At 46.0% G+C, this 25,095-nt stretch overlaps 1 protein-coding gene across 6 annotated transcripts in view; it reads right to left on the reverse strand.

Annotated features, from left to right (window-relative positions):
• Positions 1–25,095, reverse strand: part of LOC118793069 (attractin-like) — a 179,846-nt gene that overhangs the window by 63,435 nt on the left and 91,316 nt on the right. For 4 of the 6 annotated variants that reach the window (XM_036551024.1, XM_036551022.1, XM_036551020.1 and 1 more), the window contains exons 14-24: positions 22,233–22,371; positions 21,918–22,099; positions 21,159–21,378; positions 19,152–19,337; positions 18,533–18,754; positions 17,863–18,000; positions 17,485–17,578; positions 16,123–16,175; positions 15,729–15,823; positions 14,238–14,316; positions 10,823–10,980 (exon numbers count right to left, since the gene is read on the reverse strand). In XM_036551024.1, coding sequence (XP_036406917.1) covers positions 10,823–10,980; positions 14,238–14,316; positions 15,729–15,823; positions 16,123–16,175; positions 17,485–17,578; positions 17,863–18,000; positions 18,533–18,754; positions 19,152–19,337; positions 21,159–21,378; positions 21,918–22,099; positions 22,233–22,371 — 1,566 coding nt within the window. The remainder of the gene's footprint in view (positions 1–10,822; positions 10,981–14,237; positions 14,317–15,728; positions 15,824–16,122; positions 16,176–17,484; positions 17,579–17,862; positions 18,001–18,532; positions 18,755–19,151; positions 19,338–21,158; positions 21,379–21,917; positions 22,100–22,232; positions 22,372–25,095) is intronic. The other 2 variants (XM_036551023.1, XM_036551021.1) reach the window with 1 other exon arrangement.

Here is a 25,095-nt window from a genome sequence, read left to right on the forward strand (position 1 = left end):
GCTGTGGGTTTTCCAATGGTTCCAGGACATGGCCATGGTGTTCTTTCCTCCCCGATATCAGTGCAGCCTGATGCTTCACCCTGGTTCGACTCCGAGCCTTGTCCCAGAGTACCATGCATGTTATCTCAATTCTCAACTGACTACTGCTGGGACCGATTCCACCCAGCTTCTCTCTGTCACTTCAGGGAGCCTTAACTGCTTTACAGAGTGCTGGAGAACCTGGCCGAACTGAGCTAACCCAGCCCTGCTTAGCAGAGTCAGAACACATCTGGACTGATGAAGACAGGAACAGATGTGAGTGTTCAGAGCGTTCCATGAGAGACGGAGCAGAGCTGAGTTCATGCAGGAGAGCTGTCGCAGGGACTGGCTGTGGAGTAGCATGAAACAGTGAGACCTGTTCCTGTGGTTGACCTCGTAGAGCACTTATGAGAAAACGTGAGGATATCAAATGACAGCTGTTCCTGTCTGGCCTTTTTTTTTGGTTTGCTTACAGCTGCTGAACTGGCTGATTAAATGGTACAATGCTTAATTGCTGTGCAGAAAAAGAGGAATCCATTAATGCATTTTTAACTGTAGTGTCACGGAGATGCTGCATGCTGACAGTGGCAGTGGCGGTAAATGACTGGGGGAGAATAGACCCCTGGGGACCTGAGGGGGTCTGGGGGTCAGAATGTGAAGCACTGAGCAAGGTGGATTATCCACACAATGAGAGACGGGAATTCTGGGATAGGGACAGGCCACTGTTTTAGGCAGACTGAGTACAGACTGCAGAATGCCTGACAGCAAAAGGACAGTGAAGGAGGTCACTGAGGTATGGAGCTGGACTGAGGTCAGTCTGCTGTAGAGCTTTACTGACATCACATAGGTGTGGAACTATACTGAGATTGGTCAAGAATGGAGCTGCACTAAGGTCACAGAGGAATAGAGCTGTACTGAGGTAAGTCTGATGTGGAGCTATACTGATGTCAGACAATTGTGAAGATGCTGAGATGAGACCTATATGGTACATAGAATATTTTGGCATCCTTTCAGACTGGTTCCATCACAATGTTGCCCTCTGAGCAGAGTAATTGTACCATGATAGATGACTATGATTACAGCTATGATTTTGTGTCTGGTGCAGTTGGTTCCATATTGTTTAATGCTCACAAAAGCTCCGGGGTGCTCCGAGCCAGTTCAATAGCAAGCACCAATTTCAGAGAAAACAAGTATGAACTGTCAAGCACTTTCTTGTTTTTTTGATGGTTTTTTTCTCAATCATCTGATACAGAAGGCATTTTTTCTGAGGCAGAGTTTCACTGAAATTGCTGGGGTGGTCATCAGCACCAGAGGGAGCCCAGTAAGAATCTGCTGAATGGTTCATGGCACAAGACAATCAAATCAAAAGGTGTGTCAATCTGACAAAGTAACACCAATGCTTCCTCTGTCATTTTTATAATGGCTATTTTGATAGCACAATTTCCTTTCTTTAATACTGTTCCCCCTTTTTCCAGCCATTTTTGAGAACCTGATTAAACACTGTGCTCCTGTGTTCATACACATCCCCTGTGCTCGCAGGTGCACCGAAACAAGGTGAGTGCAGTCCTCTGATGCACTCACATGCAGCCCACAGCTATTTTTCCCCACTAAAAGTTCCACAGTGCACCACAGCAAGACAAATTTTGATTGGAAGAGGGATAAATCCACAATGACAGCACTGGAAACTTTTACAGGCGCCTCACATACCACTAAGGGGCACTGCAGCAAAGAGAAGACACACAGCTCCAAAACCCAGCCTGGTGCCACGTCTGCAGGCTGATCTGGGGCTGCTTCAGTCATAACCATTTACATAATCGCATAATGCCAGCTCTGCCCAAATAGGACACACCTACCAACAGATACCCCAATGTATGCAGACCTTAAAAGGGGCTGCCAACCAGAGGACTGGACAATGTTTCCACACACACACACACATACACATACACATACACATACACATACACACACACACACACACAGTCCAGCTGCATCAGAGACAGACAGCTTGAAAAACTGGGTGAATGAATGAATGAATCAATCAATCAATCAATCAAACTAAATTACAGAAATATCACAGTGCCAGTAATAGAAGCACTATGACAAGATCATAGGATACTGATAACTATGAAGCAAAAGAGGCAGCTGAAGCAAAGACCTTCCTTACCTAATGTAAGGGGTGACACAAATCATTCCCTCCTGAAAGGATGAAAGAACAAAAAGAACTTGAGTGTTACTGGAAAAAGTGGGCAATTCCTCCTCTGTCTTTTCAGGGCAAATTGAATTAAACTTAGGAGCAAAATGGCTTTGGCTGTTTTAGCTGGTGTCAAAATAGGACTGTGAGCTGAAACAGATGCAGATATGATTCACCTCCTCTTGCTGATGCAGCTTTATGGGAGAAGGGAGGAGGAGAGGCATCAACCCCGAGACTCCTGTGCTAATGAACATCAGCGAATGCTGCCGCCACGGACGGCATCAGATAATGCTACATGTCAACAGCAGTGGTTCTAATTACAACCTCACAACGAAGGCTGAGGGAGGCAGACACAGAACTGGAGCAGCCCTGCGACCAAGTGCAAGACTGCCCTCTGCTGTCCAACACGAGCTGTGCATGCTAAGAGGTCGGACATCCCCATGAGGTAACAGGGATTTGGTTAACGGGATGACTGCCCCCTTGGAGCCATGCTTCTTAAACGCTGAGGCTGAAGGAATGGTGAGGACAGCAGGCTGATGCTCCTCAGTGCCCCGCAGATGGACAGATCTCTATCGATCAGTTGCACGCACAGACACAGATTGTATCAGTAGAAAGTGCAGTTTCACGCAAAATGAGGAAAACATAAGAGGGAAAAATGTAGCAATACATAAAAACTACACAGGGATGAAAGCACAGGAGCACAATGAACAGAGCAGCCTAGGACAGATTCAAAACTGTTACATCCACCTCACACCACACCCCCACCACCACACATGCATTACCAAATGTCACACTCTTCCTTTGATGTCACTTCAGCTCCCCTCCCCATCCCGATACTGCCATCTAAGTACTCACAACAAGCCCTTGTCAGGTAATCACAAACATCTCCCTCAACACTCACACCTGACCCCTTTCACATCTCCCTGAAACTTCATACCTGTCCACACCCACATCTCCTTGAAGCCTTACACCTGACCACACCCACATCTCCCTGAAACATTACACCTAACCACATCCACATCACCTTAACCCTTACAACTAACCACAACCATCTCCCTTTAACCTTTCTATCTGACCACACCCTCATTTCTCAAGACCCATCCAATCACACCAACATTCTCACTGTTACACTCCCCCGACCACACCTACGTAAGACTGCACTCTGATCTCCCATGTGAGCACCACAGTAGCCTGCTTTGCTGCAGTTGTCCTTCCACTTATACAGCTCCTCAGTGCAGCTACTGAGAGTGCCGCAGCATCAGTCCCCAGCACTGCCAACAACACTTAGCACACTGCAGCTACAAGCATAAGAGCACAGTGATGGAGCCAGCACTCTGCCCATCAGCAGCTCCTCCACATACTGCCTCGACTGTGTGGTGGTGTACTTATTCCAGCAGCCTGCTGTTTCATCTCCATCTGACCTAAAGCCAATCTCTCCTCTGAATCAGAACCATTTATAAAACACAGGGATGGCGCTTGAAGGGCATTATTGCCCCTTTTCCACCAAGGCAGTTCAAGGGCCAGTTCGGAGCCGGTGCCTAATCTCGAACCAGTTCTTTGCGTTTCGACAGCCAAAGAACCAGCTCTCAGCCAGGAAAACTGGTTTGAGAGCGGCACCAACACTTTGCTGGCCGAGAACAAAGAACCGTTGCTATGCTGCTATGCTATGCCACTGCTATGCTGCTGCTATGCGATGCTATGCTGCTATGCTAATGACACTCAACTAATCTTCTCTTTTCCTCCCTCCACCCCCCAGGTCAACAAAAAGATCTCTGCCTCCCTGGCAGACATCTCCAGATGGATGGCCTCCAACCACTTCAAGCTTAACCTGGACAAGACTGATCTGCTGTTCATCCTGGCCAAGCCCTCTCCTCTTCAAGAGCTCTCAATTACTGTTGACGACACCACAGTAACTTCCTCGACTTCTGTGAAGAGTCTGGGTGTCACCCTCGACAACAGGCTGGACTTCACCGACCACATCTCACAGACAACACGCTCCTGTCGATTCCTCCTCTTCAACATCAGGAGGATTCGCGCTTTTTTGACCACTTACTCCACCCAGCTGCTCGTCCAGGCCACCGTGCTCTCCCGCTTGGACTACTGCAACGCCCTCCTCGCAGCCCTCCCAGCCTGCACCATTCAGCCGCTGCAGCTCATCCAAAAATGCAGCTGCTAGCCTGATCTACAATCTCCCAAAGTTCTCCCATGTCACCCCTTTACTGAGATCTCTCCACTGGCTCCCGATCGCAGCCAGGATCCTCTTCAAAACCTTGATTCTCACCTTTTCTACTGCAAAAAAGACTGCCCCGACCTACCTCCAGGACCTCAACCAAACCTTTGCACCCGCTCGACAACTTCGCTCTCCTACACCCGGACGCCTCGCTCCTCCCACTGTCAGAACGAAAGGCCCATGCTCCTCACAACGTCGCTTTTCCGTCACCACCCCCCCCCCCCCCCCCATTGGTGGAATGAACTCCACACCCCCCTGAGAACAACCCCTTCAATCCAACCCTTCAGACGTGGGCTGAAGACACACCTCTTCAGACTCAACTTGGACTGACACCCTTGCTATTTTGATCCTGTAGATCTAAGATTCTTGGCTTATACTTGTAGTTCTATCTCTTACCTTGTATTTGTAGTATGTTTTTTGCCTATGTAGTATAGCGGTACATTATTGTCCCAATGATTGCATTCGATATATGTACCCTTAGATCAGATTAGCTCTGTCTTGCTACCCTGACCTTGTGCTCAGCTTCAGCACTATCTGCTTTGTATGACCTGTACACTTTCCCTTGTGCCTGTGCCTGTGCCTGTTTGCCCACTATATGCACTTTTGTACGTCGCTTTGGATAAAAGCGTCTGCTAAATGAATAAATGTAAATGTAAACCGTGCAAAAGAAGCAGAAAAAACAGTTTTATTTTTCAAATGTTTTGCCTTGTTGCCCACCAGCTAGCCTATATATTTCTTAGCTGTTTAGCAAGCTATTAATTTCTCACATCGATGTTACATTCGACATTCGTATCACTGATGTGGGAAATTAGTAGCTATGCTAATGCTGACCAACAGCTAGCTAGCCAGCTACCATAATTTTGCTAACAGTAGCTAACGTTATGCATGCTACTTTCTAACATTGCCACTGACTCACCTACCAATGTCACTTAACATTTGGCTTCACAAAAGGCTAACAGTGTAGTGGACAAAGCTAAAAGTGTAGTGGACAAGTTTATTATTCTAAAGCACGGTTCTCTTGTTTTTGTTGTTGTTTGTTCCCTATGCTCGCGAAACAGCGCAGATTGTCTGAAATCTGTGTGCTATTGCGAAAGCTACAGCATGAGATTGTTTAATTAACAAGGATGGCAATTTGAATAATTAAGTGGCAAGTAATCCCAAAGTTTTCTGTTAGTGTCACATTATAGCTTTCTTGTATTACGAAATTCAAATTACAGAACGGAACTAAACTTAGTTAAATTGATTTAAATTACTGAGAATAAGGTTTTAGGTTAGGTTGAGTGTAATGAACAATAATGTTTAGAACACAGACCTCACAAAAGCTGTGATGTGTCATGAGCATTTAACGTAATTTACATTGATAAATGCCATGCTTGTTAATTAAACAATCTCACATTGTAGCTTTCGCAAGCACACTACAGACAATCTGCGCTGTTTCGCGAGCATAATCATTTACTCTACGCGATTGGTGTCAATTATTCTGTTAATTATTTGTTTTATTGTTAATCAAGAAGGATAAAGGGGAACAGTTTGAAAGTAATGATAGATTTAAAGGTTTAAAGGCTTCCCCTGTTTCCAGCTCACCAGCCACCACTGCTAGCTTGGGGCTAGCAGGAAAACGGAGACGTATACAGACGTATACAGTGCCGTAATGACGTGGCTCTATGGTGGCTCTCTAGCCCGTGGAAAAGCAAACCGGTCCTTAGAAGGTTTGCAAGTTGCAGCAACTCTGAACTGACACTAGCAACAGCCCAGAACTATCACCTAGTTCCACCTCTGGTGGAAAAGAGGTCTATGTGTAACTCTCCGGACACCGTGCACCTCCAGCTCAACTGCTGAGGAATGCTTCCTCTAGATTGCGCCACTGACAAAGCTCCAAAGTGCAATTCTCCATTTGCTTGCACTCGTGGTATTAGCCCTGTGTTTGGGACTGGCACATTCATGCTACAGCCATATGCAGCTCACAGGCAAATGCCAGGCACAGGGAGACATGGGGAGACACTCAGTCAGGACAGAGAGGGAGAGAGGGAGGGAAAAGCAGGGAGCAAGAGAGGGAGAGAGAGAGAGAGAGAGACAGAGACAGAGAGGGAAGGTGGGACAGAGTGACAGGTGGGCAGGGACAGAAAACCAGTACAGGAGGAGGTGGGAGAGAGAAGGAGCCTAGAGCACAAGAGATTGCAGAAAGCGGAGGCCCACACACATGCTGCAGTAAACATTATAAATATCACATTAAGCATTGTAAAACAAAAGGGACAAAAGGTCCCTGAGGGAAATATAGCATAAATATGTAAGATCATTGCTGCTGTGAACTGCTATGGCAATACTGCATAGCTGTCTCTTAGAGCGGAAGATGGAGACATCGGGAGACACTCAGTCAGGACAGAGAGGGAGAGAGGGAGGGAGAAGCAGGGAGCAAGAGAGGGAGAGAGAGAGAGAGAGACAGAGAGGGAAGGTGGGACAGAGTGACAGGTGGGCAGGGACAGAAAACCAGTACAGGAGGAGGTGGGAGAGAGAAGGAGCCTAGAGCACAAGAGATTGCAGAAAGCGGAGGCCCACACACATGTGCGCGCACGTGCACACAAAGACACACTACACATTACACATTACACAAGCATACACATGCATACATTCACATGCAAACACTCACACGGATACATGCATTCACACACTACACACACAGATATACTCACACACACACACACACACACACACACACACACACACACACACACACACACACACTCATAGACCAACATATACTCCTACACACATTTGCACTCGAACTCTGATGTGTCAGTAAGCCACTACTGTCCCGGTTTAGCCCACTTCCTGACACCGTGCTCCCCCCCAACCACCAGCAGTCTTAGATGGAATCCTCCAAACTCCAGGAGAGTAAAAACTAGTCATTTCTGGGAAACATGCAGATCCCTAGGCATCCTCTTATGTTCATGTCTGCTTCATAGCCAAGCTAATACACATTCAGACTTCTGACTTATTGACATGTTCCTACACCTCATCTGACCAACAGTAACCATATCACACTGACCCCACAGCAGGACTTAATTATCACACCAGAGAACTCACATGCAGAAAAAGCATGCTGTATTTAGTATTTATTCCGTCTTTTTTTTTTTTTTTAGAATTTTACAAATACAAAGAACCCAAGGTGGCTTTATGAGAATATAACTTCAGGAAAAGTGTCTGGATGTGCCAAGCACTTAAGGCCCACCAAGGGCTGTGGGCATGGCGTGAGCTTGCTATGCTTAACTATACCCTTTCCCTGGGGTTCGTTTTTAAATACTTATGACTTTTCCAGGAGGGTTCGATTTCAAGCTCCGTTCAGACACACATGTTCAACAATAATGATGTTCTTTGATGACTCACAGTGACAGGCTCAGAGACAAACTGCAGGTGTCCCTAACATCCTCCAGGATCTCAAGAGTAAAAATGCTGCAGTAAACATTATAAATATCACATTAAACATTGTAAAACAAAAGGGACAAAAGGTCCCTGAGGGAAATATAGCATAAATATGTAAGATCATTGCTGCTGTGAACTGCTATGGCAATACTGCATAGCTGTCTCTTAGAGCGGAAGATCTGAAGAATATTTTTCTTACCCTCAACTTCAGAACAACTCAATTGAAGGATCCTTTTTTTTTGCTACAGAAAAAGGCAAAACTTAAATTGCAAGAAAAAAAGAAATGAATGATGACACACCAAGATTTGCATGTAAGTCCCCTTCTGGTAGGACCTGCACTCTGACGACAGCAAGCTTTTGCCCCCAAGAGTTAAAGCGAACGGGTGGAGGCAAACCTGAGGCGTAAAATTACTCAGCCCACAAAAATCCAAAATGGGGCATACCACTGGCTACCAAGAGCAAGAGACTTCACCCAGAGCCACAGTGCTTCATACTGGTCACAAAACTAGCAGGGTTAGTGCCGTCAGTGTCAAGCAGTTTGAACTGAGAACGGAAAACTTCGCAGGAAGGAAAGCTAAAGCCAAACATGGCTAATTTGGATTGATGGTGAAGCTGAAGAGCTCCCTTTACTCTATGAAAGAGGTACCTTTGAGAGAGAGAGAGAGACAGAGAGAGACAGAGAAAGGGGGGGCATAAGCACACAGGACTTTTTGATTGCTTAGAGTTGCTTGAATTAACCTGGTTTGAATTAAGCAGACTTACTTTTAAACCCCCAGCGCCCCCTTCCACCAATACACACACACAAACATACACAAGTCCCACATCACACCACAACCCCTGAGGTATTTTTGGAGAAAGCAATTTCCAAAAAGGCCAGAGGCAAAGTTAATCCTTCCCAGCATGTTTTTCCTCATGGGAAAGCAGCTGGCGGTCAGTTTGCTGCAGAAATGCAACCCCACACAAGCCACATCAGGCGTTTGGGTGCTTTTGCCATCAGCTCGCTGCTGCGGACTACATTTCCCATGAGCAGATCAGCCAGTTTAATGCATTGTAGGTTCAGCTGGACTGTTTTGCTCATTGACCAATGTAGACAGTCTGCTATTACTCCTGCCTAAACAACACTTGTGTGTGTGTGTGTGTGTGTGTGTGTGTGTGTGTGTGTGTGCGTGTGTGTGTGTGTGTGAGAGAGAGAGAGAGAGAGAGAGAGAGAGAGAGAGAGATTGCTTGCGAATGTGACTGTGTGTGTGTGTGTGTGTGTGTGGGTGTGTGTGTGAGAGAGAGTGAATGTGTGCCTGTGTATGGCTACCTAGGGGTCCTCTGAGTACAAGTTTGTTTATGGTAACGAAGGAATGCAGTGTTGACTTTGGGGCAGACAGTGACAGCAGTATGTTAAAACAGGGAGGGTTTGCATTTCTAAAGAATGTTATTACAAACCAAGCTTACAACAACAACAACAACACTAAGCTACCATTCAGGCCCCCAACAGCCAGCTCTTATTTCAAATGCCACTAGGTTTGATGACACACTCAACTCATGCCATTTGCAGTTGTTTTAAACTACACTGTACACCCAACACAGCTGACACAATTCACATGAGACACATTCAAGAAAGTTTTCCAAGACTCTAGAACATTGGTGTTACAAAGTGGGATCAAAGTGGGAATGGTTTTCCTTTCATTAAACCTGAGCTAAGTCTTGAGCAAAATTACCAGCTCAGAATCTAGACTTGCGATCTGGAAACTACAAATCTGCATAGAACAACTTGAAACATCATTGAACATATGAAATGTTGTTCAAATGCTGTTTGTAACTGTAGCGAAAGGCGGGAGGAATCACCCCACCCAGCCTTACACCTGGGTCTACAGGGTACCAACCCTCCAACGTGACCAAAATGCCAAAGAGCCATGCTCCTTGGTATGGCAGTCAGAGTGCATACTCAACCGTAGTGACAGCACCCTGTCACACTGCCCTCCCCTTCAGGAAGCGCGCCCATGCGCTTCATGCACCAAGGTGTCTGTCACACATTCCCCTGCTGTACTTCTCCCATCCCAGGGTGCCCCACTCAGTAGTGCTTCACCCATCTCTGGGGTCCTTCACACCGGGGTCAACCTAACCCGAGGGTCCGTCATACGGCTCACACACCGGGCACGGCTCGTGGCAAGCCACCCCACTTCTGACACCATTTTTAGCAAAGGGCGAGAACAGTCACCCCACCCAGCCTCGAACCTGGGTCTACGGGGTAGCAACCATGTGACTTTGACCGCAACGCCAAAAAGCCAGGCTTCCCTCACAACGGGGTCAACCTAACCTGGGGGTTCCTCATACGGCTCACACACTGGGCACGCCTCCGATGGCCTTGCGGCAAGCCATCCCACTGCTGACACCATTTGTAGCGAAGGGCGAGAGCAGTCACCCCACCTGGTCTTGAACCCGAGTCTACGGGGTACCAAACATGCAACTTGATCACAACACCAAAGAGCCTTACGGTGTGAGGGACCCCAGAGATGGGTGAAGCACTGCTGAGTGGGGCACCCTGGGATGGGAGAAGTACAGCAAGGGAATGCGTGAGGGATGCCTCGGTGCGTGAAGCACATGGGCGCACTTCACGTTTCATGTGTCTTAGCAACAGAGATCCACAGAGGCAGAACCATATGAATCAGCAAGAATGCACGCACTCGGTAAGGACTGAGTCAGAATCCAGTGCATGCATCAGCCCAGATCTCAGGAATTTTTCACATTTTCTGAAAAAAAGGAGCTTGAAGAAGAACTCTACAAAAAGAGCTGGAATGAACATACCAAGAACATGTCAAGTCGAGGGCATACACTAAACATACTCCACTAATGTCCGGTCCACCCAAACACCTGAGTATCATTTTTAATAGCACCATTGATGCTTTGGGGCCGAGTTGTTATCCGCACATGAAAAATCATTCAAGAGCAGAGCAGAACAGGATGGACTCTACCTGAATCTTAATGGGCCAGGTGAAGTTGCTGACATACACATAGAAGGTGATGTTTGGGTTGCTGCGGAAGTCAAATCTCTCATTAGAGAAGCTGTCCTTGGACTCTTTGATGTTTCTCCTGGACACGATAAGGACCTCCTCTCCAGCCTGGGTGCCTGCTGAAGAAGCGAGAGGGAGAGGGGGAGGAGGAATATGAGATACAAAGAGAAAGAGACAGCTATAATGGTGAAATGAAAAGCACACAGGGTAGATATCACCACCTCCACACTACTACCCCAAAAGGACTTCCCCTAAAGTTTGATTGACTAAATGAACACAGAGATCACATATTGTGCCACTGTGACAAACATCTTTCATCACCCCTCTCTGACACATGACCACCTGTGTGGCCATGTGCACCTGGACTGGGAGATTCTGGCACATAACCTGAGCAAAGTAACACTCAATGAGCCCAGCAAGGAACATTCAATGAGAGGACCACTATAAAATCAACAGGGTCGACTGTACACACCTCGCCCACCAAGAGAGAGGAGAGCCCAGCCCATCTGCACTCAGCCCAGCAAAGTCTAGCCTAACAGAACCCAGCCCAGCAAAATCCAGCCCAGCAGAGCCCAGTGCAGCAAACAAAAAATATCCAACAAAAAACCTAGAATCATCAATAATCAGAATTTTCAGAATCCAATTGACTATCAAATCTCAATGAAAGAATGAGAAAGTAGCCTTATGTATGAGGACAGATATGCTTAAACACATTGCTTGAATTGTTCAATGTAGTCCTTAGATCCAGCTGCTTTCCGGGGATCTGGAGCTGTGGGCTTGGGATTTTTGAGAACATAGAACAAAACAAAAAAGAGCTCAGTGGTAGCAGTGAGCTACCATTCAAACAGTTAAGGATTCAGGGAAGTCAGGCGCCACATTCTGTCCCATTGTCACATCAGTACTACATTACTTGGAAATATCCACTCTGTCTTCATTTCAGAAGCCCCATCATCAGTTCCAGACTGGCCAAAAGTGCCGTCTACTTTGAGGATAATAGGGTACATTGTCACTCTCAGTCATTTGGCAAAAGCTCTTATCCAGAGCTACTCAAAGCAAAGGCTCATGGGAGCACATGCAGAGGATACCTGAACAATGGTATGTGCAGACCACATGTGAGCAAGTACTACTTCCCTGAGCAAGTAGACGCCGCCTGATCGGGACCGTAGGCCAGGGTTGGTGTCTACTAACTCAACTAGGGAACTACGAGTGCTACCGTGGCTCCCGCTGCAAGAACGCTGCTGCTTTGCCTACAGCTAGCTTTTTCTATAGCTGGCTTCGCTTTCAGCTGCTTGTCTCTTAGACTGTGTTCGTTTAAATCGTCTCCCCTTTGTGGTGTTAGTTGCTCGCTACCTCTGGGAGTTTGTTGTAGTTGCATGCATGTGAAGGTGTATTGCGAGTGGGGTTTATTCCTTTTAATTATCTCCTAATTTGTAAATTGCTTGTTCGACCATCTCATGCAATTGATATTATTCTGAGTAGTGTTGCCTTTGTTTTTTTTTTGTTATCTTCTTTTTTTTGTATTTGATTTCATCTCTGGCAGGAGGCCATTTTACTACAGCTGCTGATAGCCAGTGTCATTGTTTCAGCCCTTGGTCTACGCCAGTCTATTTGGTTTTCTTTTTTTATTTTGTGTTGCACCACTGGCAGGAGGCCTTTTCTATAGCTGCTGATAACCAGTGTTTATTGTTTCAGCATTTGGTCAACTGTAGTTAAGGTGCTCTGGTTGTTACATTTAGTTTATCTGTTTAGGTGTGTTGCCCCACTAATTGTATGTGTTCTTTCCCTGTCTTGCAGAAGCTGAGAGCCTAAAGTGGGGGGCGGGCTGGTTTCTTCTGGTGGTGGTATCCCCCTTTCCTGTGTGCCGTCTTCACCTGTACATTTGGTTTTGGTTGGTTTGACCCTTCACCATTGTGTGTGGATGTGTGGGCACGTGTGATTTGGGGTAGCTCTTCCTTGGGATACCTCCCTTCCCCTAGCTAGCCTGCCTCTCCACCGGTAAGCCTCAGCTCTCAGTATTATCCCTGTCCCTCTGTGATCTATGTGTGGATTGTGTAACTGAAGGCCCTTTTTTTACACGGGTTAGTGCCCTCCAATACAACCACTTGCCACACTAGCAACCATAACAATGTCAAATGTTAGTGTCTGCATGCTTAGGTGGTCTCTAGCCATACTTTTAGCCTTGATTTGTAATCTGTGAAACTTGTGGATTCTCCAGTGTTAGTGGGTATTGTGTACCTGCATCTTCGCCCATGAATGCTGTTTGTCCAAAAGCTGTTGTCCTGAACTGTTCCACACAATCATCTCTAACTGAAGCCCTTGTCTCCCTAGCATTGTCCCTTGCAAGAGATAAACATCTATTTAGTGGAGAAGGTGCCAGATAATGAATATCTTTGTAATTCACACAAGCATCTGTAAAAATATGAAACTGTCAAAGGTCAACAAGTTATACTTCTTTACAATGTTACGGTGATGATGACTCATCTCAAGTTTTTAAGGCTTGTTTATAGAGAGTGTATAATGGTTCCAGTGTGGTTGCTCCTGCCTAGCTTGTATTGCAGTATGATAAATGAGAGAATATCATGGAATGTAGAAAACATTTTGCAGCAGATAAAGGCAGTTGATGTCTGATGTGTTTATAATTCATCAAACCGACTTTGACATTGCTGTAAACCTTTCAACTTGTTTCTTACAGACAAGTTGGAGTCAATGATGATACCCAGATATTTGAAGCACTAGACAACATTTACAACCTCTCCATTAACCAGTATATCTGGTGGTTGCATATGATTGTTCTTAATGGAGAAACGCATACAGACAGTTTTGCTCACATAGAGGGTCATACAGGAGTAAGAAAGCCATTCTGCTAATTTGTTCAAAACTGTGGTAAGCTTCAAAGCAGCTTTTTGTTCAGTCTTAGTATGGGTATAAATAACGCTGTGATTTGCGTACAGCTGGATGTTAACATCTGGACATGCTGAAGTGAGTTCAACACCCATGGAGCAGTTCAACACCCATGGAGCAGAGATCAACACTTGTCATTATTCAAGGATGTAACAGCACCTTTGTGTGACTATTATGGGCGGCAGTATAGCATAGTGGTTAAGGAGTAGGAACCATAACCAAAAAAAAAAGGTTTCCAGTTCAATTCCCCACAGGGTGCTGCTCCTGTACCCTTGGGCAAGGTAATTGATCTAAGTCACTCTGGATAAGAGCGTCTGCTAAATGCCACTTATGTAATGTAATGTTATTCAAGGGTGAAACATCATCTTTGTGTGAGTCTTTTAATTGAGCTACAGATATGCACACGCATATGTATACACATATGCATACACATGCATGCACATACACACTCCCATGGGCATGCACCAATACTCACCTGCAAAGCTTGTGGCCCAGGTGATGTTCAAGTTGAAGTTCTTTGATGCATTGATGAACATGTCCAGGTCACGGTTTTGCTAAGGGAGGAGAGATACTTTCAAAGAGTTTCCACCAAAGAAGGAGGAAGAGGAAGAAGAGGGATAAGGAGCCATGGTTCACTAACTTCTGACTCCTTATGTACAGTGTCACACCGAGTTACAAAATCTCTGCTAAAGGCAGCCATGCCAAGAGGAGGACCACAGCCCCAAATGACATGAGCTTACCACTGTCTCCCATCAGGGAGTTTTTCTTTTCAACTGCTTCTCTTCCTGATTAGATACTGCCCTGTGAGCTGAGCTCAACTGTCCCCCAAGTGCTGTCACAGACACTGCTTGACTCTGACACTGAGCAATCGACAGCAGAGGGTCATGGCCTCCCCAGTCCCCTGGCCGCCCCACAGTGCCATAGAATCACAGGATGGGAGGGTAACGGAGCAGAAAGTGGGGCTCCCGCTATAGACTGCTTACCTGCACTAAAGACCAAGAGGGGCCCCACACTCATCTCAACATGCTTGCAAATGCATACAGACTGCAGCAATACATGCTGGGTAAGCCGGGTTGGTAACCTGCAGGTCAAGAGTCTAAGTGGGGGGAGGGGGGTGCTGCTGTTACCATTCAAGTAAATGCTGCAGTACAATGCAGTTACTTAATTGTATTCCCGCAACACTGAGTTGGGACAAATCCCTCCATCACCTACACCCATGCTGAGAGTCACATGTTTGATTTCCTGGGGGGTGGGGGGGACTGTGTGGGACGCAGTTAGAGTATCCCTCAGAGATGTGCATAGCCTGGTCTGGGTCACTCCCTGCACTGCCTCAGTTGGCAACATACAAAATGTGCATTGCAGAAGCTGCAACATACAGATACAGTAATTCAATGCAGAGGACAGCTTTGGCTGAAAAACAGGCTACACATTTCTTTGCTTGTTTTTTAAAGACTAGACTAACAATTTAGGAATTTATGATGTGGAGTGAAGGGAGTGGGGGGTGGGGAGAGATAATGAGCAAGTTAACACTCCCAGGAAGTCATGATGGGGTGCTTCTCATCTGTGGCTCATCTCACAGCTGGCAGTGAACACACCTGGCATGCTCAACAATCCACCTGAACCACTTCAGTCAGAAACTGCATTTACTGAAAACTACATGCTTTCCTTTGTTTGGGAACTACTTGTTACATTTATGAAGATGAGTGAGGAAGTGAGAGGGGAAAAATAGGTCTGCAGGGCAGGGGTTTATGATATAATGATCAGCAAGTGGAAGGGGCATATTACAGCAGCAGGACAGGGGATTATGATGTGATGGGGAAAGAAGGGGGTAAGAGCCAACCACAGCAGTGGAACTCAGGGAGGAGAGGGGCCTTGAGGATAGGTAGAATGAAAACCACACCTTTGAATCTGAGGAGTGCTAAACACAACACAGGTGTGAAATTCCACTCCTCCCAGGATGTGTTACCTCCTCAGGTGTGGCTACGAAGTTGATGGCAGTGTAGTAGCGGTCATCCTCCTGGGACAGGCTGAAGGTGAACTGGTAGTCAATCAGAAGAGTGTCTGCATGACAACGACAGAGCAATTAGCCATGGGCCTGACTTTATCTTCCTTTCCTAGCATGCCTTCGCTTGTATGTGTTTTGTATGTGTTTTCTCACACCATCAAAACAATCTCTGCGTGTCTCCCCAGATCCACGTTCAGAATCCAATCCCAAGAGCTTTATATTGATAAATGTGTCCTTCCTAAGAGAGACTACCCCATACTGTCCTCCCTTTGATGAATGTCTCCAGCCTTTGTGCCTTTCCATACCTCATACTGTTCTGTATGCAGGGCTTTCACTGCATTCTCGAAATACTCACAGTAGCAAGTGCCTTTGAGAGGGTTGCCTTGGTAACGATTCTCTACCTCACACCTGAAAGGGGACAACAAGAGACGGAAGAAAGGTAGAGAATGAGAGGACGAGAAAGCAAAAGAGAGAGAAGAGAAGTTGAGTCACTAAGTAAACAAGTGACAACAACAATTTTACAAAGTCATTCTCCTAAGATGTTCTGTTCCTCCTACTAAACTATATAAAAAAAGATGTAATTGTTTGACTGTAATAGTTTAACATAATGGTTTAGTTGTAATGGTTTAACGCACTCGCTAGCTTTACCTGCTAGTTGGTATCTTTCCTGGCCAACCTTTGGAATTTGTACTGCAGTACTTCTTTTCATGCAGTACTTCTAATATTGTCGACTCTGTATGGTTTTTTGCTTGTGTTGTATTGTACCTCACTTGTAACTAATTTTGGATAAAAGCTTCAATAACCTGTTAATTTCAAAACAAAGCAAATTACCAAAGTACCAAAAATAACAACACACAAAAGAAGGAAAGGTATAAACCTCATGAGAAGCTTCTCAGTAACTAACACTAAGCAATGAACTGAAGCAATATATACGCATTAACATGTGAAAGAGTGTTACAGGTATGCCACATGACGCCAGGTAAAGGGTGCACAGAAGTAGGGGTTATGGGTCACGTGATGTCAGGGTCTTTTAAATGTCTATGGCGGCAAGCACAGTTGTCGGGGAATTTGAGTGAGTACCAACGTGGTATATTGTGTGTATCTAGCTATCTCTTATACAGAGATTAAGTGCAACCCTATTCATAAAGTTTGTGAGACAGTGGTGCATTTTTGTCGCGCTTATTTTCTAGTTTTGTTTTGTTGTTTTGGGTAGGACGGTGGAGCCGGTCCGACGGTCTATTGCAGACTGGCCGGTCCCCACCATGTTATTTCATTCTTTTGCGCACCAATCTCCAGAACTCATCTTTTCTCTACTCCGCATTACCTTTTTCCCTCTCTCAAACCACTCTTTCTGAAATTCCTGTGCACTGCTATCTCTTCATCTACCTTTCCTCTGACCCATATAAATACTATTAAGCCAGTTAAAACTTCAAAGCACTTCGCCGCTGCATCATCTGCCCGGCTGGACCAAACAATTAAAGAGTGAGTAGCTGGGTTGTTGTACTTTTATGTGCGGAGTAGTTATCCTGCTAACTGCCCTGTAACTGCCTGTAGTCACCTTTGGCAGGAGTCTGGCCGTAACCACAGTGTAATGAGTAAAGAGAGGGGAGAAACACAGAGAGATGGAGAGATGGTAAGGGGGGGGGGGGGGGGGGGGTAAAGGGTAAAGGGAGAGAGGAGGTAGAGGGCCAGTATGCTGTGACATTTTGGGACTCACAGATGACACCGGTCTCCTTTGATGCCCTTGGTGGTGCAGAAGCACTTCCCGTTGCTGGGGTTACACAGGCTGGCATGGCCATTGCACTTGCAGGCTGCAATCAGAGTGACCGCCCACTGTTACTTCATTAGCCAATAAAGCCACACCTTCATTCATTTATTCATTCATTCATTGGTTTTATAGTGAATGAGTGGAGAACAGCAACTGGATTGCAGGGGGACAGCAGAATCACATGAATATTGCAGGGGAGCCTCAAAATTACATTAGGATTGCAGAGTTGCATTAGTATTGCTAGTTTCTGATGTGGTCCATTCCCCAATGTCTGCAGCAAGCATGGCTATGCTGCCAGGTTCACTGTGCCCTTCTGGGATGACTCACGCTGGCAGGTGCCTCCATTTGTGGGATCTCCATAGAAACCGGAGACGCAGCTCTCACAGTGCCTCCCAGTGGTCAGGTCCTGACACTTCTCACACACACTCTGGTTAACACAATTGCTGTGGCCATTACACTGGCATGCTAGACACAGAGACAGAGAGACAGAGAGATACACACACACTCTTGTTAAGGCTGGCCATTACACTGGCCCCTAACTCTGCTACCAGATCCCTGCAGCTCTCTAACCCTGCTACCGGATCCCTGCAGCTTTCTAACGCACTGCATCCCTAACCCTGTCACCAGATCCCTGCAACCCTCCAACCCAGCTCTATTCGTGGGGAGAAATAACAGGTATGCTTGAACAGACCCATCTGCAGCAAATGATAAAAGCTGAGAGCCAATTAGAGATATTTCTCACAGCATCTCCAGCAGAGCTTCCTGCTCTTTCTTATCAAACCGTGGTCTTTTTGGACAGAGGGTGCAGGGCTGAGCTCAGCGCTAAAAGCATCCTTCAGATACTTACTGGTTAACAGCTAGTGCTCGTCAGGTAAGCTGAACACATTTGCACACACTCAAATTCATGACTACATTTTGCCGGACACCAGAAATAGAGGTGAGTCCTTTGCGTTTGTTCACTGTGTGACCCAGGGGTCAGGGTTTAGAGCCCACTCACCGGGACAGTGGATGAAGGACCAGGTGTGAGGACCTGTGCGCCCGTGGACAACGGCAGTGTTGTCGTCCTCCTGCGTGGAGGTAGGGCAGGGGGCCTGGAAAGGCCTGCGGTAGGAGCCCTCAATGCACTGGCCCCTCCCCGTGTTACTGGGGTCCGTGCACCACCCACAGCCCGGCTGGTCCAGGCACTCGCCACACGTGCGGTAGCCCGAGCAGTTCTCGGCTGGAACACGGGGGGGTGCAGAGAACACAGTCAGCATGATTCACACGCTGAGCAACACAAATGAAGCCTTAAGAATCTGCCAAAGAAGGGGCGTAGTTCGATGTACATTAACATCAACATTACATGCTATAAAAAATTCCAAGGGCATCAATTTCCCATACTCAAATGACAATTGCTATCAGAGCCGTGCCTGCTCAACTATGCAATAATCACAACTCCAATATCAATTTTCAGAAAGCATGTTTCAGTTAACACACCATTCAATTCTTCTAAATTCTGCTATGCTGCCAGAATGGTGTGATTTGAGTAGCAAAAAACAGCAATGGCCGAGTCTAGGCAGCACTGAGTGCTGAGTGGGCGGGGCTGAGGGTAGGAGAGTGAGGGGCTGGAGCCTTACGTGGACAGCTGTTCAGGGTGTACCACTCCATGCACTGTCCAAAGGGGAAGGAGGCCACATATGCGTTGGAGTCCACACACTGCTTCATGTTGCTGCACCACATACATTCCGAGCTGCTGCTGGTGCACTCGCCACAGGAGGAGCGCAATGCACAGGGCGTGCGACACTGCTTTATGCTGTGATTGGCTGGAGAGGGCAGAGAGAGGAGGGGTCAGGAGTGGGGGTGGGGTGTGACCTCCTCTGTTGAGGAATGTAGGTTCATTATATTACAGTTAATTAGGATTACATTCCATTATTGTGATTTTGCAGCCACTCTTATCAGATCAATTTACATAGGTTTCAATTTTAACTGTTATCCATTTATACAGCTGGATATAAGGCAATTCTAGGTTAAATACTGTATCTTCCCCAAGGGTATAGCAGTAGTGCCCCTGCAGGGAATCTAGTAACCTTTCAGTTATGAGCCCTGCTCATTACCACTATACTTCAATTAGCAGACCCTTTTGCAGGGTGGCTAGCATAGCTTATAATATACATGTCATTAATTCACATGGGGACTATTTACTGAGACAATATGGGGACGTCATGAAAAGCTACAACAGCAGCCCCCTCCAGGGAATCAAAGCAGCAGCCTACAGGTTATGATCTCTGTCCCTGATCACTATATGCAGCTGCACAGGGGTGTACTGGGAAAGACATTCAACCCTGGAGACTACTTCTTAATTAGTTAATGTGCATGGACTTTACAAACAATTATATTCTTCTGAATATACGTCACGTAGCAAGTTTTATATCATCGCGTTTAATGCAGCTAACATTGAAAACTTGTCTCGTTTTATTTAGCGTTAATTAAAAAAACAGCAGTGACAATGCAATATTTTACTTAAGTTAGATGAGTGTGTTGTTGTTAAGCTTACGCAACTAAGCTCTGTTTGAACTAATCGTGACATGACTTTGTCAGTGTCAAAGTAAGGGATTACATACGAATGTGTGTCATTGAAAACTGCTGTGCAACATGCCTTAACAGTGAAAGCATTCATGAAATTATGGTATCTTGTTATTGAAATTCACGTTCATTTCTCAGTCCTCCCAATTGAACCATTTCATCAGATGATAGGCACACAGAGAGGGCTGGTAAAGAGACAAACAGGGCCAGTAAAAACTTTATGGATTTTTTGACGGCCCACCGGCCCACTGATGCAACAGCCCACCGGGATTTGCCCCGGTATGCCCGATGGCCAGTACACCACTGCTGCTGCACGAAGAGCTCTGAGTAGATGGTTGTGTGTTCTAAACTGCTTTAACCCTGCATAGGCCATCATGCCAGGAGTCACACAACTCAGCAGAGTCCGCAGCTTCTGGCCTGCTGTCATCATCACCTTTATCTTAGTCATTATTTACATGTCCTTACAGTGTCCAATCCAAGATTCAGCGGAACACGTGCATCTGCCTGAATTTTCTTTAACGATATGGAGTTAAAGGAGATATCAGGGCTGAGGGGAGCATACAGTTAAATACAGGCAACCAAGGACTTAAAATCATATTCTCGATTACACATCAAACTCAAGAAATCATTCAAACTGAAACACAGCTAAAAGTGGAACCTGCTATTTTGGTGAAACAACAGTCAATTGTTAAGAGAAAACTATTGCTGCAGGATGAAAGGGCAAGTTATGACTGTTTCAGGTGGTAGAAGACAGTACATCTGATGAGGATATGAATGTCACTTTGTATTACTGGTAAAATTAATTAAAGGGACCATATTGGACCAACTGACCATACTTATCCTATCTCCTGTAAAGAATACTCCAACAATAATACCAGTATTCACAGAACTGATGTGTTACAGCTATTAAAACTTTAAAACAGAACACTGTCACAGACATGTACCCTTGTGTGGGTAGCTTAAATCATCAGAAATGACCACTTTCCTTTGTCCGTTTGAAGCTTTCTGGCTAGACGTTTTGGGTGGCGGTCTCACTGTGGTCATGGCAACAGGGACCCTACCTGGGCGCTCACAGACGCTGCCGTTGACAGAGTGAACACAAGTGGCAGCCTTCAGGCCACTGGGCGTGGGTTCAGCCAGGTAGCCACAGAAGCCGGCGTCACTGGGCTCGCCTGGCAGCCACTGCAGGGATGTGTTGGTGAAAGGAGACATGTCCTCCCAGCACCAGTACGAGATGTTGATCTTCCTCAGCCCCACCCACGGTGTTATTGGGGCCTTGTACTGCAACACAGGGAGAGGGGTCACTGTGCCATCCCACAGAGAGAGGGGGAGGGAGGGGTCACCATCCCACAGAGAAAGGGGAAAGAAATGTCACTGTGCCATCCCACTGAGAGAGAGGGAGAAAGGGGTCACTGTCCTATAGAGGGAGGGGGAGAGAGGGAAGGAGAGGTCACCGTCCCATCCCACAGTGAGGGGGAGAGAGGGGTCACCATCCCACAGAAAGGGGGAGAGAGGGGTCACCGTCCCACAGAGAGAGGGGGAGAGAGGGAGGGAGAGGTAACCGTCCCACCCCACAGAGAGAGGGGGAAAGAGGCGTCGCCGTCCCATAGACAGAGGGGGAGAGAGATCACTGTCCCATCGCACAGAAAGAGGGGGAGAGAGGGGGTTACTATCCCAAACAGAGCATAGAAATGAAGGGATTACTGTCCCACACAGAGGGGTTGGTGGGAGGACGATGTTGGATTTTTGTTGGTTTGTTAATCACAGAGTGCTGGAGGGAAAGTGGTCATTCTCTTTACCAGCTCAGTCATGACCTTTACCAGTACAGCCATGATCTGCAGCTCCTTGAGGACGAACTCCACCTTCTTCTGTGTGGTGAGAGAGGCCAGAACGGCATTGTGGCTGCGGCAGGTCAGCTTGGCGTTGTCATACGAGTCTTTTGCCGTGATGAACTTGAGGCACGAGTTCCCCACCAAGTGCCAGGCCTCTCCGCAGATGTTTTCTAGAGGAGGACAGTGAGACCATGTGGTTTGAACACACAATCACAGAGATAGTGCCAAATAGGCAGAGGAACAGAGAAGGAGAGAGACAGAGACAGTGCTGGGCAGAGAGAGGGACAGAGAGGGGGACAGTACCTGGCAGGGAAATGCACTCCTGGTTTCGTGGCTCCCACTGGCAGTTCTGGTCCATGCTGCAGCTCTTGCAGCTGGTCTTCTTGTTGCACACATATGCAGGATTATCTTTGGGGCAAGACTCATACACCATAACCGGCCCCTAGGCATTGAGAGATCGATACTCTAAACATCAGCTGACCATTATTATATTTATACTTTATCATATTTAACATATAATATTTATACATTATTATATTTAACAAAATACATGCAGTCTGGTGCGTCTTATTTTTCATTGTATTTGAACAGAATGTTATAAATATATTTTATTCAACACCTAAGAGACAGCTATCACACCTGTTCACACCTAAGGTATAGGTGACCATTACAGCTGTAGCTGTGAACATTTGCTGACTATCACAGTAGAATTTACCAGTATCATAACTGAAATGATTTCTTTTTGCCAGAGGCATGCCTGTGATGTGGACAGTAAAATATCATGCGATTGATTCCTCATGTGATCAGCCTCACACTAAAGCAGAGCCCGCCCTACAAAAAGAAGCAGGGCCCCTGAGAGGCTGAGGCCACTTCACACAGCACCGCATATTACCAGTCCCTCCGCCAGCATTTCATGATGATTCACTCACATCATCTGAAATCAATGGGGCCACATCCATAGGGGGCTCAGCCTCAAGTGGCTGCTGTGGAAACATCTCCAGTCCGGCCGTTTATGACAAATGGAAAACCCCACTTTAACGTACATCACTACATGCATGAGAACAACATACAACACTTTTCTATGCTTGCAAGCAGTTTAGAAATAGCTTCAGCACTCTAACAGCCTGGCCTAACAAGTGAACACACGTAAAAGATGGCAGCCCATCAATCTTCCAGGTGACACAATTACAAAAATCAGCCCACAGTAGTAAAAACATCCTCTGAACACAAGTAATGCCAAACGGATAGCGGCCTCATGGTACTGTTTGAAGAGTGCCAGCACATGAATCACAGCGTGGTTAAATGCTGAGCCAGTGCTTAGGCCACAGGCTGCGAGGGGCTCATCTATGAAGGGGATAATGCCTTACTGCCACAATCATCTGCACAAACGAGTGCTAGCGGTGCTGTTATTCCTCTGTGTTTTCACCCCTGCTGCACTGGCCAGAGGACACATTTTCACCCCTCTTAAATACACAGAATCAGTGAAGAGGTGGGATTGCGCCTAAAACTGCATTATAGCACTCGCTCTCGGGTCAGGCTCGATGGTTCTGGATGGTACTGAATGCTATGCTGTCTGAAGTTTGGGCCTCATATTAATTGAACACATATACACAAAGGGAATTAATGTTTTTAAGGCTATACATAAATATATCACATTTGAATGGAAGACCAGTTTATTTATTCATTTAAATAGAATTAACTTATATTTGCCTAAGCGCCCTATGTTTTCCCTAAAAGGACTGTTTATTTTTTTGAACCACGTATTTTCTTGTTACTTGTATAAATGTTATTCACTGTGTAGTATACTGTTTTCCCAACAAGGACATACTGAACTGTTCTCCTTCAGATTCTGAATATGATTTTTTGTACAGGCATTTATTAACTGAGTGCACCGTTTTACTGATTGGAGAGGTTTTAGTAAGGCAACTCTGATATATGTAAACTGTTGAAGGTGATTCTGATTTTATCATTATTACCAGTAGTTGGTTTGAATATTATTTGTCAGTAGATATTTCTCTGAGTGATTTCTCCCTCAGTTCACTTCCATCTTATCAGCCATGACTACCATCCCCACCTCTCGTCCATTTACTATCAGCCAATCCAAATCTCCCCCTGGAAAATGCCTTGAGCACTGACGTAGCTTGCTGATAGAAGGGCTTCATATACTCACCAAAGCTTGACTCTTACTTTGAAATGATGTTACCCAGCTAGGCAAGTTTTTGGATCCCAATGGTTACCCATGGTTAGATGGGCCCCAATGTTCTGGGATGAGGATTTGCATAAAGACACTGTAAGTAGATTATGCATACAAAGGGGTAACAACAACTGTCTTTCAAAATGGCACCACCAAGGTGAGACAGAAGTGATTGAGTTAGCATGTGGAGGGGATACTGCTCAGCTTCTTTCACACCTAGGACTGAGACATCCTGTCAGTCCCATCTCAAGGCCAGCCCAACTCCAGGAAAGTACCCCTTTTGAATGCAAATTCACACACACACCTCCACACAAAGGCTCTTTGATGGGGAGGGTCTTATGGAGTAGAAAGAGAGGTCATGATTTCTGTGTAATTGGTACTCAATTCACCTTGCGATACTCAGTGTATACCTATACTGTGATCTATACTACTTTTGTCCTAGAGTTTCTGGAGTGTTTCCTGCTCTGGAGTGATGGTTGCCAGTAACACTGTATCAAGTTCTCTAACTTGTAGCCACTTATTGACATTATTTGTCTGCCTTGGATTTGCTAGCTAAGTAGTTAGGCTATAATTAGCCTATCATGAATATTGTAGAGCTATGTCAAGCACAAAATGACCAATAGGAAGAATGGGTTGGAATTAACCATTTTACAACATAACCCAATTGCCTCAGGGAAAGAAATTTGGAGGCTTGTAGATTTGAATTTGAGGACAGAAATCTCTTCTTTACAATACAAATCAAGGCCACAAGGAAACAACTGAATGTAACAGGAGATGCTGTACATTTAGGCTTTTCTTAGCTATTAGCTAACACAAGTGGGAAAAAACAGTGGTACTGCTGTCTCTAAACTCTGGGGCTTCACTGGGGCTTACCACTTTTCCCCCAGAATACCAAGATGATCTCCAACCCCACAAGCCCAGGCTAAAAGGCTCCAGATGCAACCAACAGTCAGAGGAATGGACACCACCTTC

Source organism: Megalops cyprinoides, chromosome 18, assembly GCF_013368585.1.
Source record: "Megalops cyprinoides isolate fMegCyp1 chromosome 18, fMegCyp1.pri, whole genome shotgun sequence".
Taxonomy (NCBI): domain Eukaryota; kingdom Metazoa; phylum Chordata; class Actinopteri; order Elopiformes; family Megalopidae; genus Megalops; species Megalops cyprinoides.